The following is a 12,331-nucleotide window of genomic DNA, read 5'->3' as shown; positions in this document are numbered from 1 at the left end:
ATTGGTTTTGTCATATATATTTTTTAAATACATAATTATATCTGTAAACAAACTGTTCAATGTATCTGCATTCATTAACATTTGAAAGAAGTGATTCACCTTAATCAATGGTAGGTTGGACTATGTATATTGTGCTCTTCATCAAGTACTGAGAAGATGACAAAGCCATTTTCTTCGATTCTAAATTCTTAAGGACAGTAAATTGATGTGCTATGTTTAGAAGTGAAGAGGATGAAAATCTAATAATCAGTTTATTCTGATCAAAGGATTTCTGTTTTAAAGTTGAAATTTCAAGTTTGAAGTCTTACCTTGACTGTTTGAAATAGGTCTGCCATCTCGTATTATATCTGTAACATTATATAAACAGTTGAAGAGTATATACATACTATTTAATATTTTAAGTCACGGCTTTGAACAGTATTTCAGTTATAGCCTGGCTTGTCTGCTTGTTTGGGTAGGAATGTCCAAGTGAAGCAGGTTGTGGACGTGAGTCTCCTGGATCTCAAATCACAGGTAAAGTGCTGACAAATCAAGGATCATGATCAGGTAATGTGGGATTTCGAACCCATGATCAGTGGCTCCTGGCACATCTAATCGAGACAACTCTGTACAGCAAATCCTAGAGCCTTAGACCACAAAGTCATTCCCAGTAACATACTGTCACAAAGTTTGTTTTAGTCTCCTCCAATGTACTTATATATGTGTGTCAATGCTATACCAGTGTTGCTTTAAACCCCAGTGATGTAATAACTTCACTGGGAACATTGTTTCCGGAATTTTTTTTATTAAACCTTAGGAAAAGATGGACTGAATGCGAAGGAAAATATGTACAGGAGTACAGTGATTTATGGTCTGTTTGAAAATAGTTTGGCAACAAACTTCATATTTCAAAGTTCCACAAAATTCTTCTTATTTAAGATGAACAGACTTTGGCATGTATCATACATTGAAATTATGATTTGTGAGACTGCATAGGGCTTAAAATGAAGTATATTCATCTAAAAGGATATCTACCTTTCCTTGGCCATGGAATAGCACTCAGATCTGAAATTGAAAAAGAAATATTGAAAAAAAATCTGATTTATCATAAGTGCATTGGCAGGGTAAACATCATTGGATAAATGCACTCTAGACAGAATACTTCTATGAATCTAGTGCAAGATATAACATGAATGTGTATGATATATGTGACTTTATCATAATACTTATGCGCAGTAATATCACTGTTCTTAAATAATTCAGTCATTATAAACTTCCTTATCTGCTACTATATTGGAGGAAGAACTGTCTGCCAATGATGATGTATCGATGTGCACTTTGGACAGACAATGACACACCTTACTATTATTTACCATAGAGACTGTTTATTTGATGTAGTCAGTTCAGAAGAAGAAGCTATGTTTATACATAAAATTGTCTTCTTCACAACAATAAAAATAGTGCTGAAATAATTCTAAAATTATAAGTACGAACATTTTAGCAGCTTTTGGAAAATGTTTCCCAATCTGATATCAAAGCAGCATATGAAAGCATCCCTGTCATGACCACCCTGCATAATGCACCTTCAAATATCCCACTTCATGTTATCTACTTTGTGTTATGTGCTTCATATCTATATAAAAGGAAAAAGGGAAAAGGTGATTGATGAACAGACAAATATTCACTGTAAAAGGCTCTTGTGATGTCAGTATGTTATGTCATCAACTTGTCCATGCCATGTGTTATGGACATACCCATGTCAGGTGTTATGGCCAAATGCATACACCGATCAAAATTTAATTCATTTTTGTGTAAAAAAATAAAGACATTGCTGCATCAAAGTTACATCAGAGGTGTTACTTCAGTTTTATATTTAGTTCAAACAACTACGAAAAATCACATGAAACAATTGGAAATTTTTAGACTTTACCTTTTAATTTGAAACGCAACTGTGAATGCCAAAAGTATGTATGCCTGTAGCTCCTTTCAAATTTGAACATGGCACTACAGGCTGCTGTGGTATTTCTCACATAATCAGCCTCTCCAAATTCTTATAGAGCGATCTGAACACTAATTTTGAAGGCTCTGGATCGGAATGGATGAGCTCCAGATGCCATAATCTTGTGATGAAGATATTATTGTTGACAAAATCAAGGAGACTTTATGTTTCTTTATTATATTTGACCAAAATATGGTCTTTTCCATGTGCCTTGAATACATATTTTAATATTAGTTACAAAAATCACAATGAATGTGTGAGAGCAAGAACTTGTCTTATAGCATCTCTACCACAGTGACACCTACTGTTTATCGTGAGGAACATATTGATTCAAATGATTGTTATAACCATACATCTAACATCAAAGCATATATGTCAGTAAGTTTTCTTCAGTCAAAATTACAATGACTTTGCATCATGCACTGACAGGTGCTATATATATACTTTGGCGTTTTTTTATCACTATAAATATGTACACAAAAATATTATGTTTCAAATGAGCAATATAAACATAAAGTAGGACATCAAAATGTTGTGAGAAGAAGAATGATGTTACAAATCTGCTGCTTCTTTAGAAGATCATGCCAATAAATCGTCTTGTAAACATACTGTTATGATACATCCATGACCAACTCCAATATTACAAGCATCTTCATCATCAGGTTTCAGTAATATGAGCATGGAAATGTAAACAATAATTGTTGAAATGATTCAACCTTGTGTATCAACATGCTAGTACAGTATAAAAATGATTGCAGTATATATTTGTGACAAAATACTTTCCATATTTATAAGAAATCTCTGCCAAAAGCAGTGTCGAATGTATGATTGTGACAATATCATGAGCATTACCCTTTCATGAACACCTGGTGTCATCACTAATTTTCAGTGGTCCATTCATATAAATTTCATAGCTATTTTGCCCTTTACCCCAAATGGAATCTGTTTCAGTGGATAATCTACACTGGTTATTTAGTCTCTTGCATTGACAATTTATATTTATATATCACCATCACTATAAACAACCTTTGAAAATATATGAACACTATTTCCAAATCATATATTCCGATTATATTATGATCATGTGTTATAATCACTATCACTATACACCAACTATATAAGCTTATACATTTTAATCCTAATATATGGGTATCTTATATATTACATGCAGGACAGATTCATTAAGGAACATTTCAACATGCTACAACATTATGAAAAAACCCATTGTATCAATAAACAATCTATGAAAATATATGAAAACTAAATCTAGATCGTCTTTCAAAGCATGTTCTTAATTATGGTAAGGAAATTAACTCAAGATAAGCTTATACATTTCATTCTAAAAATGAGTGTGTTCCACGTACACTACAAGCACAGATTCAGGGAGTAATGGACTCAGCACAACAGTGTTAGAACCATTGTATTAAGGCAATACCAGCAGCATGTGTATCATGGCCGGAGGAATTTCACTACCCTGGTGGGATGGAGTGAGGTGTTGAAATGATAGATTGTTTACGGTGAGAACACCCTTGTGGCCAGAAAATGCCAGCATTACGACATTGAAAGTGCACCGGGGTGATTAGGGAGAGAACAAAAAGCTTTGTGAATAATTGATAATAATCTTGTACAAAAGAAATCACATTGTCAAATTGACCTGTTCTTTTCTCAGAGCCCTGGAACCAGGAGTGTTCTGCCAAGATGTAGAGGTGTGTTTTTTTAATTCTTGAATTCTCTCAAATGCTATGGTTATGCCTCAAACATACAAAATATTTCCCTCTTCTGAGTTTTAAAGTGATTTCAATCCATTGCAACTTGAGTTGATGGTTTGATAGGTGTATATATATATACATATATATTTTAAGAGACAATACACTCGTAAAGCAGTACATATTGAACAAATCTATCAGTCCTTTCTTTTTAACACAACATTGGTTGATCCTAACGCAGCTTTTTCAATGAACTTGTCAATTGTTAAACAGAATTCTTTGCAAAGTGAGTTAAACTTTTGCTCAGCATTGGCAATATTGCAGCAATGTAGAGAATTTCTGCAAAGCTTATGAATACATACTTGTGATATTTTTGAATAATTTCTTTTAAAATAAACTTAATAACATGGAATAAAATAAGATTGAAAGTTAGATTTGCGCTTTCTCAGACAGAATCTACATGTCGGATTGAATTAATGTACCATATAGGGGGCATTCCCAAATGTGACACATCAGTGACAAAAATGATGTCAGATGCAATTCTCTCTTTTGATTTGTACCATATGTTTTTTTTCAGGTGAACAATTGACATGTCTTTGCATGTGTTTAAGACAGGAGCCACTGGTAGGGCAGGATACGCTAACCATTTCGCAAACACCTGGTATTATTACTATTTGATAGCAATTCATAAACACATGCTCATGATAAAGTCGGAATTGTACAATCGACTCTGCTTTTGTCAAAAGTTTCTGATGAAAAAGGAAATGGTTTTATTTACTTGATATTAAATGTATAATATGAATTTTATTGAATTCTAATTATGATCCAAACAGATGATGGTTATTTTATAAAGATATAAAACAGCTATTTAAGATTAACTTTCCCAGGTTCACTTTTGGACAGTTGTGTGGTTAGTCTGACACACATTATCGAGTTTATGTCATGCTTTTATCATTGTAGGTCTGCAGCTGACTTGTGCCAAATCTTTAATGACATGTAACGATCTTGTTGTTTTGATATAAAAGTTTAAAAATCTACCTCAAAGTAATTGCGGTATCCTTCCAAAAGTCTGAAAACTTCATAAATCCATTTATGACCCTTTCTCACACCATTGCTTTAAACCATTAGTCACATTAAGAGACTATCATCAGTTGTCAGTCAGATGAAACTTAACATAAACAATACACCACTTAACAAACGTATGGATTGTTTTTGTTTATTTTTTAAATTGAGGTGAATATTCTTCTTAAAGTGATATATGGGTGACGTTCCTTTAAGTACAAAGAGTGTCTTGAATAGACTGTACACAGACCATCTCTATTGAACATATATGTACTACTCAGATTCACTCAAAATTTGTAGCTCATTTTCAGATCTGTGGCATTTGTGCCCTTTTTGCAAAATGGAATTTGATTTGTCAGATAATCTGGTTATTCGCTGGGGTTGATGTTTTATAGGTACTTATTATAAAACAAAACACAGAATCTATGAGAAACTAAGATGGGTTTTTCAACAACTCAGTTTATATATTCCCCTACTGACTCATCCCGTGAAGATTCTGGGTTAGAATTGGTCTTCAGCAACCCATGGTTGTCGTAGGAGGTGACTAACAGGATCGGGTGGTCAGGCTCGCTATCTTGGTTAATGCATGTCATCATATCCCAATTGCGTAGATCGATGCTCATGGTGTCAATCACTAGATTGACTGATATAGGCTCCATTATTTACAGACCGCCGTCATACAGTTGAATATTGCTGAGTGAGCCATTAAACTACAAACAAACAAACCCTACCCTGACGTCATGATACAATAGATGTTAGCTGTTGTTCTGTTTTTCCGTTTAACAACCCCTAGTTCTACCACACAGATTGTGTCACCCACAGACATTCACTTTACAATGTAACACAAACACCATAAGTAATAAGCTGAGACCAGTAACATAATACTGAGACAATGCTTATGTGACTAAAAGTTAAATAACCATTTCTATAACTATATCATTTGAACAAATAAATTGTTTAAAAGACCCTTGCAGATGTAACAATACTTTTCGTGTTTTGGAACCAGAAACACAGACTGTATTATTCCACTAAGCCAGTTATCTGACTTTATGTTTAGTGGAGTAAAATAATATCCAAATGATCATTTCTCCAGGCAATATTACATAAAGCCATTCAGTTGAACATTTGACTCGCCATTGCATGTGTTTGTGAAGGGTGCCACATGGTATCATCACTATTTGACAGTGATTCATAAACACATGCTCATGATATAGTCAAAATTGTACAACTGACTCAGATTTTGACAGAGATTTTTTATGAACATGGAAAGGGTTTTGTTGCTTTTATTTACAGACGCTCCAGTTATTGCGGTTGCATTGGATGATTACTATCATGAAAATCTCCATCTATGTTCATCATGAAAAGACAGCATACATTATCAGCTTTTAGTTGTTTGAGAATCCTCACAACGTGTACCATTTATGATGTGGATAGTCATTCAAATATCAGCAATCTTAAGCAACTTGATATTGAAGTCAAAGACTGAAAGGCAGAGACACAGAATGAGTAGGGTGTTACACCATTTTCACCTGTATCCCAGAAAGCTTACCATAGTAGAAAACAAAGAGTTTGACTCAAACCTGGAGGCAATATTGGTACACTGTACCATCACTCGAAGCCAGGGTGCATTTGTCTTTATACCTCATGGTCAACATTGCCAGCTTTGTCTTATTGGATACACCAATGCCGTCAGCAATGGTAACTCATACCAATCTAAGCAAAGCCATCTTTGCCAACCAATACACATCATTGATGTTTGTAGGAGTAGTTGATACAAGGATTGTCAGCTTTGTCATATTTGAAATGACACCAATCCAGTCAGTCTACATAACTATTTCAAGTATCAGCAATGCTTTAAAGCCATGTTGCCCACCAAAATTAATTTTATTCACTATTCTCACAAATATTTGATACAAGGACTAATTCAAATTGGACATCAATGTAGCTTGCCCAGATGGTTCAAGATTCTAGCACCTGCTTCAAGCTACTTATATGAAATACTGCTAAACCTAGGACTACCACCAATCACTCTTCACCAAGAAGGAATAGGACACAAGAACAGAGCTCCTCCTGTAACCAATCTCTTTGTGATATCTCTTCATCTCTTTGGATTACTGATACAAAACCTTCAATAGAAATATTGAAACTTATCTTTTAGTAGGCTCAATTTAATAAATTGATGAAAGCTCAATTGTTCAGCATTTTTGGCTGAAAATCATTCTTTCTGGGTACACTGATGGTGATTTTTAAACATAATGTCATTTGAATTTAATATTTTATTGAAAATCTGAACAAATTTATCGTATTGTGTAATACAAATAAATTTTAAAATGAGAGTCATTAGCATCTCTTAGTGAGCAAGTTTCATACACAAAACACATAAAGATATGGACAAGTATGTGTATCTATTCAAATCACTTAAACAAAATGTTAAGGCAACAATTTGCATGCAGAGAAATACACAGAAAGAAAGTCAGGAAGATGTTTAAGTAATAAGCACCAAGTGATGATGCTGTGATTAGGGATGCATCATGAAGACTTATCATTTAGGAGACACTTGCAACATTGTGCTGAATTCTTTTGGTATGCTTATAGAACATTATAAAATGTCATTGTATTGATGTCAGTATTAAAGGGATTTCTATGACAGTATAAGTATCATGAAATTAATGCAAGCATGAAATAGATTAATTAACCATTAATAAACCGAGAAAAGTAAACTATTATCTTCTCAAATTATTTACTCTCTCTACTCTCTTGAGGTATTTAACATTCTTAATGATTAAGTGATCAGGTTTTTAAATTTCAGAGGTATGGCTGCTAACATTAATTTCTCAATGCATTTCGGGCGATGACATGGCACTCTCAACTTGGTGGCACATTACTATCCTGATTCACAGTATTTAAGTGGGCACATTTTCTCCAGAGATATAATTTGTGATATTATTACTGAAGTTGGTATTAATTTTGCAAAGATATATATATTAATATCAATATTTGAATAGGTATCAAAATGAAAATGCAAGACAAATAAGGCATTTTCACTTTATGATGAAATAAAATGTCAAAGACTGCAATGGTCACTGTGAAACAGTGTTATTGTGAAACCCTAAACAAAATGTAACCTGACCATAATGCAAGATAGTATTGATCTATAATATCATAAATCATATGAAATTTATCTGATGAAGTAATAATCTGTACAAATCATGCATAACCAAGAGGTTGCCATATTACAGGGTGTCAGTGTGTATAGGATATCACACAGGTCTGTACTCTCACACACCTACTAATGCTCTGTGATATCTGTAATACTGTGCAAAGGGTGTGTTAAACCAGATTCACTCACTCACGAGTCCTTTCAGCATCCTTTCCTACTGTGGGGAGGACTGTTCAATTGACTGGGGAAGGGTTAGAGAGGATCACTCAAAGATAGGAAAGGATTGACCCAGTGGAGCGATTACAGAGTTGTAGGAATGGTAGAAATAAGAAACAGTATGCTTCCTGTACAGATGCTTTAATAAAAAAAATATTTTGAGAATTTTATTTACTAGATGACCAGAATCTTGTGCCAATCAGTCTTATCCCTAGTATGATTGCAGAACAAAACACAGTGTTTACTTGAGACACAGTCTGTACTCAAGACATAGTGTGTACTTGAGACATAGTGGGTACTTGAGACATAGTGGGTACTTGAGACATAGTCTGTACTTGAGACATAGTGTGTACTTGAGACATAGTCTATACTTGAGACATAGTCTGTAATTGAGACATAGTGTGTACTTAAGACATAGTGTGTACTTGAGACATAGTCTATACTGGAGACATAGTCTGTACTTGAGACATACTGTGTACTTGAGGCATAGTCTGTACTTGAGACATAGTCTGTACTTGAGACATAGTGTGAACTGGAGACATAGTCTGTACTTGAGACATAGTGTGTACTTGAGACATAGTGGGTACTTGAGACATAGTGTGTACTTGAGACATAGTCTATACTTGAGACATAGTGGGTACTTGAGACATAGTGGGTACTTGAGACATAGTCTGTACTTGAGACATAGTGTGTACTTGAGACATAGTCTATACTTGAGACATAGTCTGTAATTGAGACATAGTGTGTACTTAAGACATAGTGTGTACTTGAGACATAGTCTATACTGGAGACATAGTCTGTACTTGAGACATAGTGTGTACTTGAGACATAGTCTGTACTTGAGACATAGTGTGAACTTGAGACATAGTCTGTACTTGAGACATAGTCTGTACTTGAGACATAGTCTGTACTTGAGACATAGTCTGTACTTGAGACATAGTGTGTACTTGAGACATAGTCTGTACTTGAGACATAGTGTGAACTTGAGACATAGTCTGTACTTGAGACATAGTCTGTACTTGAGACATAGTCTGTACTTGAGACATAGTCTGTACTTGAGACATAGTATGTACTTCAGACATAGTCTGTACTTGAGACATAGTCTGTACTTGAGACATAGTGTGTACTGGAAACATAGTCTGTACTTGAGACATAGTCCGTACTTGAGACACAGTCTGTACTCAAGACATAGTGTGTACTTGAGACATAGTCTGTACTTGAGACATAGTGTGTACTGGAGACATAGTGTGTACTTGAGACATAGTCTGTACTTGAGACATAGTGTGAACTTGAGGCATAGTCTGTACTGGAGACATAGTCTGTACTTGAGACATAGTGTGTACTTGAGACATAGTGTGTACTTGAGACATAGTGTGTACTTGAGGCATAGTCTGTACTTGAGACATAGTCTGTACTTGAGACATAGTGTTTACTTGAGACATAGTCTGTACTTGAGACATAGTGTGTACTTGAGACATAGTCTGTACTTGAGACATAGTGTGAACTTGAGACATAGTGTGTACTTGAGACGTAGTCTGTACTTGAGACATAGTCTGTACTTGAGACATAGTCTGTACTTGAGACATAGTGTTTACTTGAGACATAGTCTGTACTTGAGACACAGTGTTTACTTGAGACACAGTCTGTACTCAAGACATAGTGTGTACTTGAGACATAGTCTGTACTTGAGACATAGTGTGTACTTGAGACATAGTGTGTACTTGAGACATAGTGGGTACTTGAGACATAGTGGGTACTTGAGACATAGTCTGTACTTGAGACATAGTGTGTACTGGAGACATAGTCTGTACTTGAGACACAGTGTTTACTTGAGACATAGTCTGTACTTGAGACATAGTGTCTACTTGACTGGAGAACTGAAGGTCTGTGATTTTATCCCAAAATGAATTAAAATGACGGAGAGCGTCATACCAAAAGACGTTTAAAGATGGTACTTTTTGTTACCCTGCCTTGCGCTCGGCATTAAGGGGCTAAAACAAGGACTGGTCGGCTCGGAGTCAGTACACTATGTCTGAGTGGGGTATTCATGTTAAACTTCGGCATGGTATCTCAGTGGACTACCACTATAAATCGGCATCAGTCCGGACTAGTACAAGCAGCCACACACACACACACACACACGTGCATGCACGTCGCTATATAAGTGCAATAATCTTAGACGCGACGTTAAACCCAATTTCACCTCACCTACATCTCTTTGAGTGTAGCACCAATGTCTATTGGGCCATCTGTTGGTAGCCTGAACAGTTGGGACCTTTCCACACAACTGAAGTGTCACGTCATAACAAATATCACATCATATCAGAGTTTATGGCTGCACAGTAGCATTAAAACTTTGTATCTCAATCCATTGCCTGATAACCTACACTCTCATATGTAACTGAAATCTATTATTAGCTATATTGTTCAGAAGTTCAGAATTGGTGTACATGTACTTATGGTAAGAGGTGATAAGATCGGTTGATCTGGCTGGGTGTCTTTGCAGGTGCGTGTCAGCGTGTCCTGACACTGTTCAATCTTTCAGTGACTAGTTTGCATGCCCCATTGATTATTGATGTTGCCTTGATATGGCTGGAATATTACTGACTGTGGTGTAAAACAATAAACAACAAACAAACAAACTGTATCAGGATATGAGGAACGGTTCATTATGGAAATCTGGCGGCAAAACTTTGGCAGCAATGGACAGATTGATGAGGAGAAATGCATTACTGAAAATGATCAGACTAACACTGTTTAGCTTATGGTATAATGAATGGTTATATATTCCATATTACACTTGCAGTTGTATTGGTTATACCCACTACACTTTTATTGCCTGCCACACATTAAGCTTTTGATGAAAGGATATTAATTTGTTTGTTATTGATTACGATGTGGGCTTGGGATGGAATATGCAGAAATCGTGTTGGTATCATGAAACAAGAATAAGAGAACAGCTAGACCCACGACGGGACTGTGAAATAGAATTTAGGACAATAGAAGCATTCGATTTCATGCAAAGTTAAAAAAGCCTTTATGGTCATATTTCAAGAGCCAGATATTTTGTTACTGTTTATAGATATACTGAAGAACATGCTTAAAATGAACACATTTTTGCATATAGTTGGTTACACCAAACTGTTTCTGTTGTCTTGCTGCTTGACTATTTAACATTATACAATTCACTTAAATTATATGATTTGCTGTGCAGAGTTGCATCCCTTGGGCAGGCCAGAAACCTCTGATAGTGGGTTCGAATCCCGGTTTGCCTCGATTGTTTTTCTAGGTTTGACAGCACCATACCCGTGCTGGTGGGTTTCACCAAAGTGGTAAACATATGAGACCTGCATCACTTCGGGCTTTCCTCCAACATTCAGCTGACACACCGTGATATGACTGGAATACTGTTAAAAGCGGTGTTAAACCCAACTCACTCACTCATAAATTATACATTCTGCATGACAAATAAATGGGTGAAGGTAAATGATCTCCATAAAACCTAGAAATAAATGTTAATTAATGTAAGCTACTGCAGTAAACATGGCAATTAATTTGCACTCCAAGAAATCAATGATAAGACAAATCATTGCTTATGGTACCATAGAGTTTGTTATAAACATGTTCAATATATGTAATATACATGTTTTGAGTTTGTTATACACATGATTAGAGCTTGTTATAACCATGTTTAGAGCTTGTTATAACCATTTTTAGAGTTTGTTATAACCATGTTTAGAGCTTGTTATAAACATGTTTAGAAATTCTTATAACCATGTTCAGAGAATTTTCCGGCTTTGTTACATGTCGGGAGACTATGGTTTCAGTATCGAATTACATTTTATGTCATAAGTTTCATGTCATAAGTAGATGATAATAATATACGCATTGTCCTCTTCCAAAACAGAACCTTGTTTTACTCACTGTTTCAGAGAAGCCCAAATACCATCATAAACTCAAGAAAACACAATAATATTTTGAAGACACAAAATAAAAAAACTTCCATACTGCTGAGTTTACAGTAAAAAATCAAAGCAAAACTAACTCTCTGTTAAATGTTCTTCTCCCACAATTTAACACATTTTTAAAAACACCCACCCGAAATCAATAATAATTGTACCTTTAAATTTCAAGCTAGAGTATCAAGGACACATTCCACCATGTATCCTCACTATAACATCATTCCCCTCACTATAGCGAGAGCTGATA

At 35.2% G+C, this 12,331-nt stretch overlaps 1 protein-coding gene across 10 annotated transcripts in view; it reads right to left on the bottom strand.

Moving 5' to 3' along the window:
• The window catches only part of LOC139470700 (zinc finger protein rotund-like), a 396,945-nt gene that overhangs the window by 53,099 nt on the left and 331,515 nt on the right, over positions 1-12,331 (bottom strand). For all 10 annotated transcript variants that reach the window (XM_071252955.1, XM_071252956.1, XM_071252957.1 and 7 more), the window contains 2 exons: positions 1,015-1,044; positions 309-347 (listed from right to left, as the gene is read on the bottom strand). In XM_071252955.1, the coding sequence (XP_071109056.1) occupies positions 309-347; positions 1,015-1,044 (69 nt within the window). The remainder of the gene's footprint in view (positions 1-308; positions 348-1,014; positions 1,045-12,331) is intronic.

The sequence above is a fragment of the Haliotis cracherodii genome, unplaced genomic scaffold (assembly GCF_022045235.1).
Source record: "Haliotis cracherodii isolate W230 unplaced genomic scaffold, xgHalCrac1.p SCAF_21, whole genome shotgun sequence".
NCBI lineage: Eukaryota > Metazoa > Mollusca > Gastropoda > Lepetellida > Haliotidae > Haliotis > Haliotis cracherodii.
The sequence above is the reverse complement of the archived record's forward strand: the minus strand, read 5'-3'. Positions and strand labels throughout refer to the sequence as shown.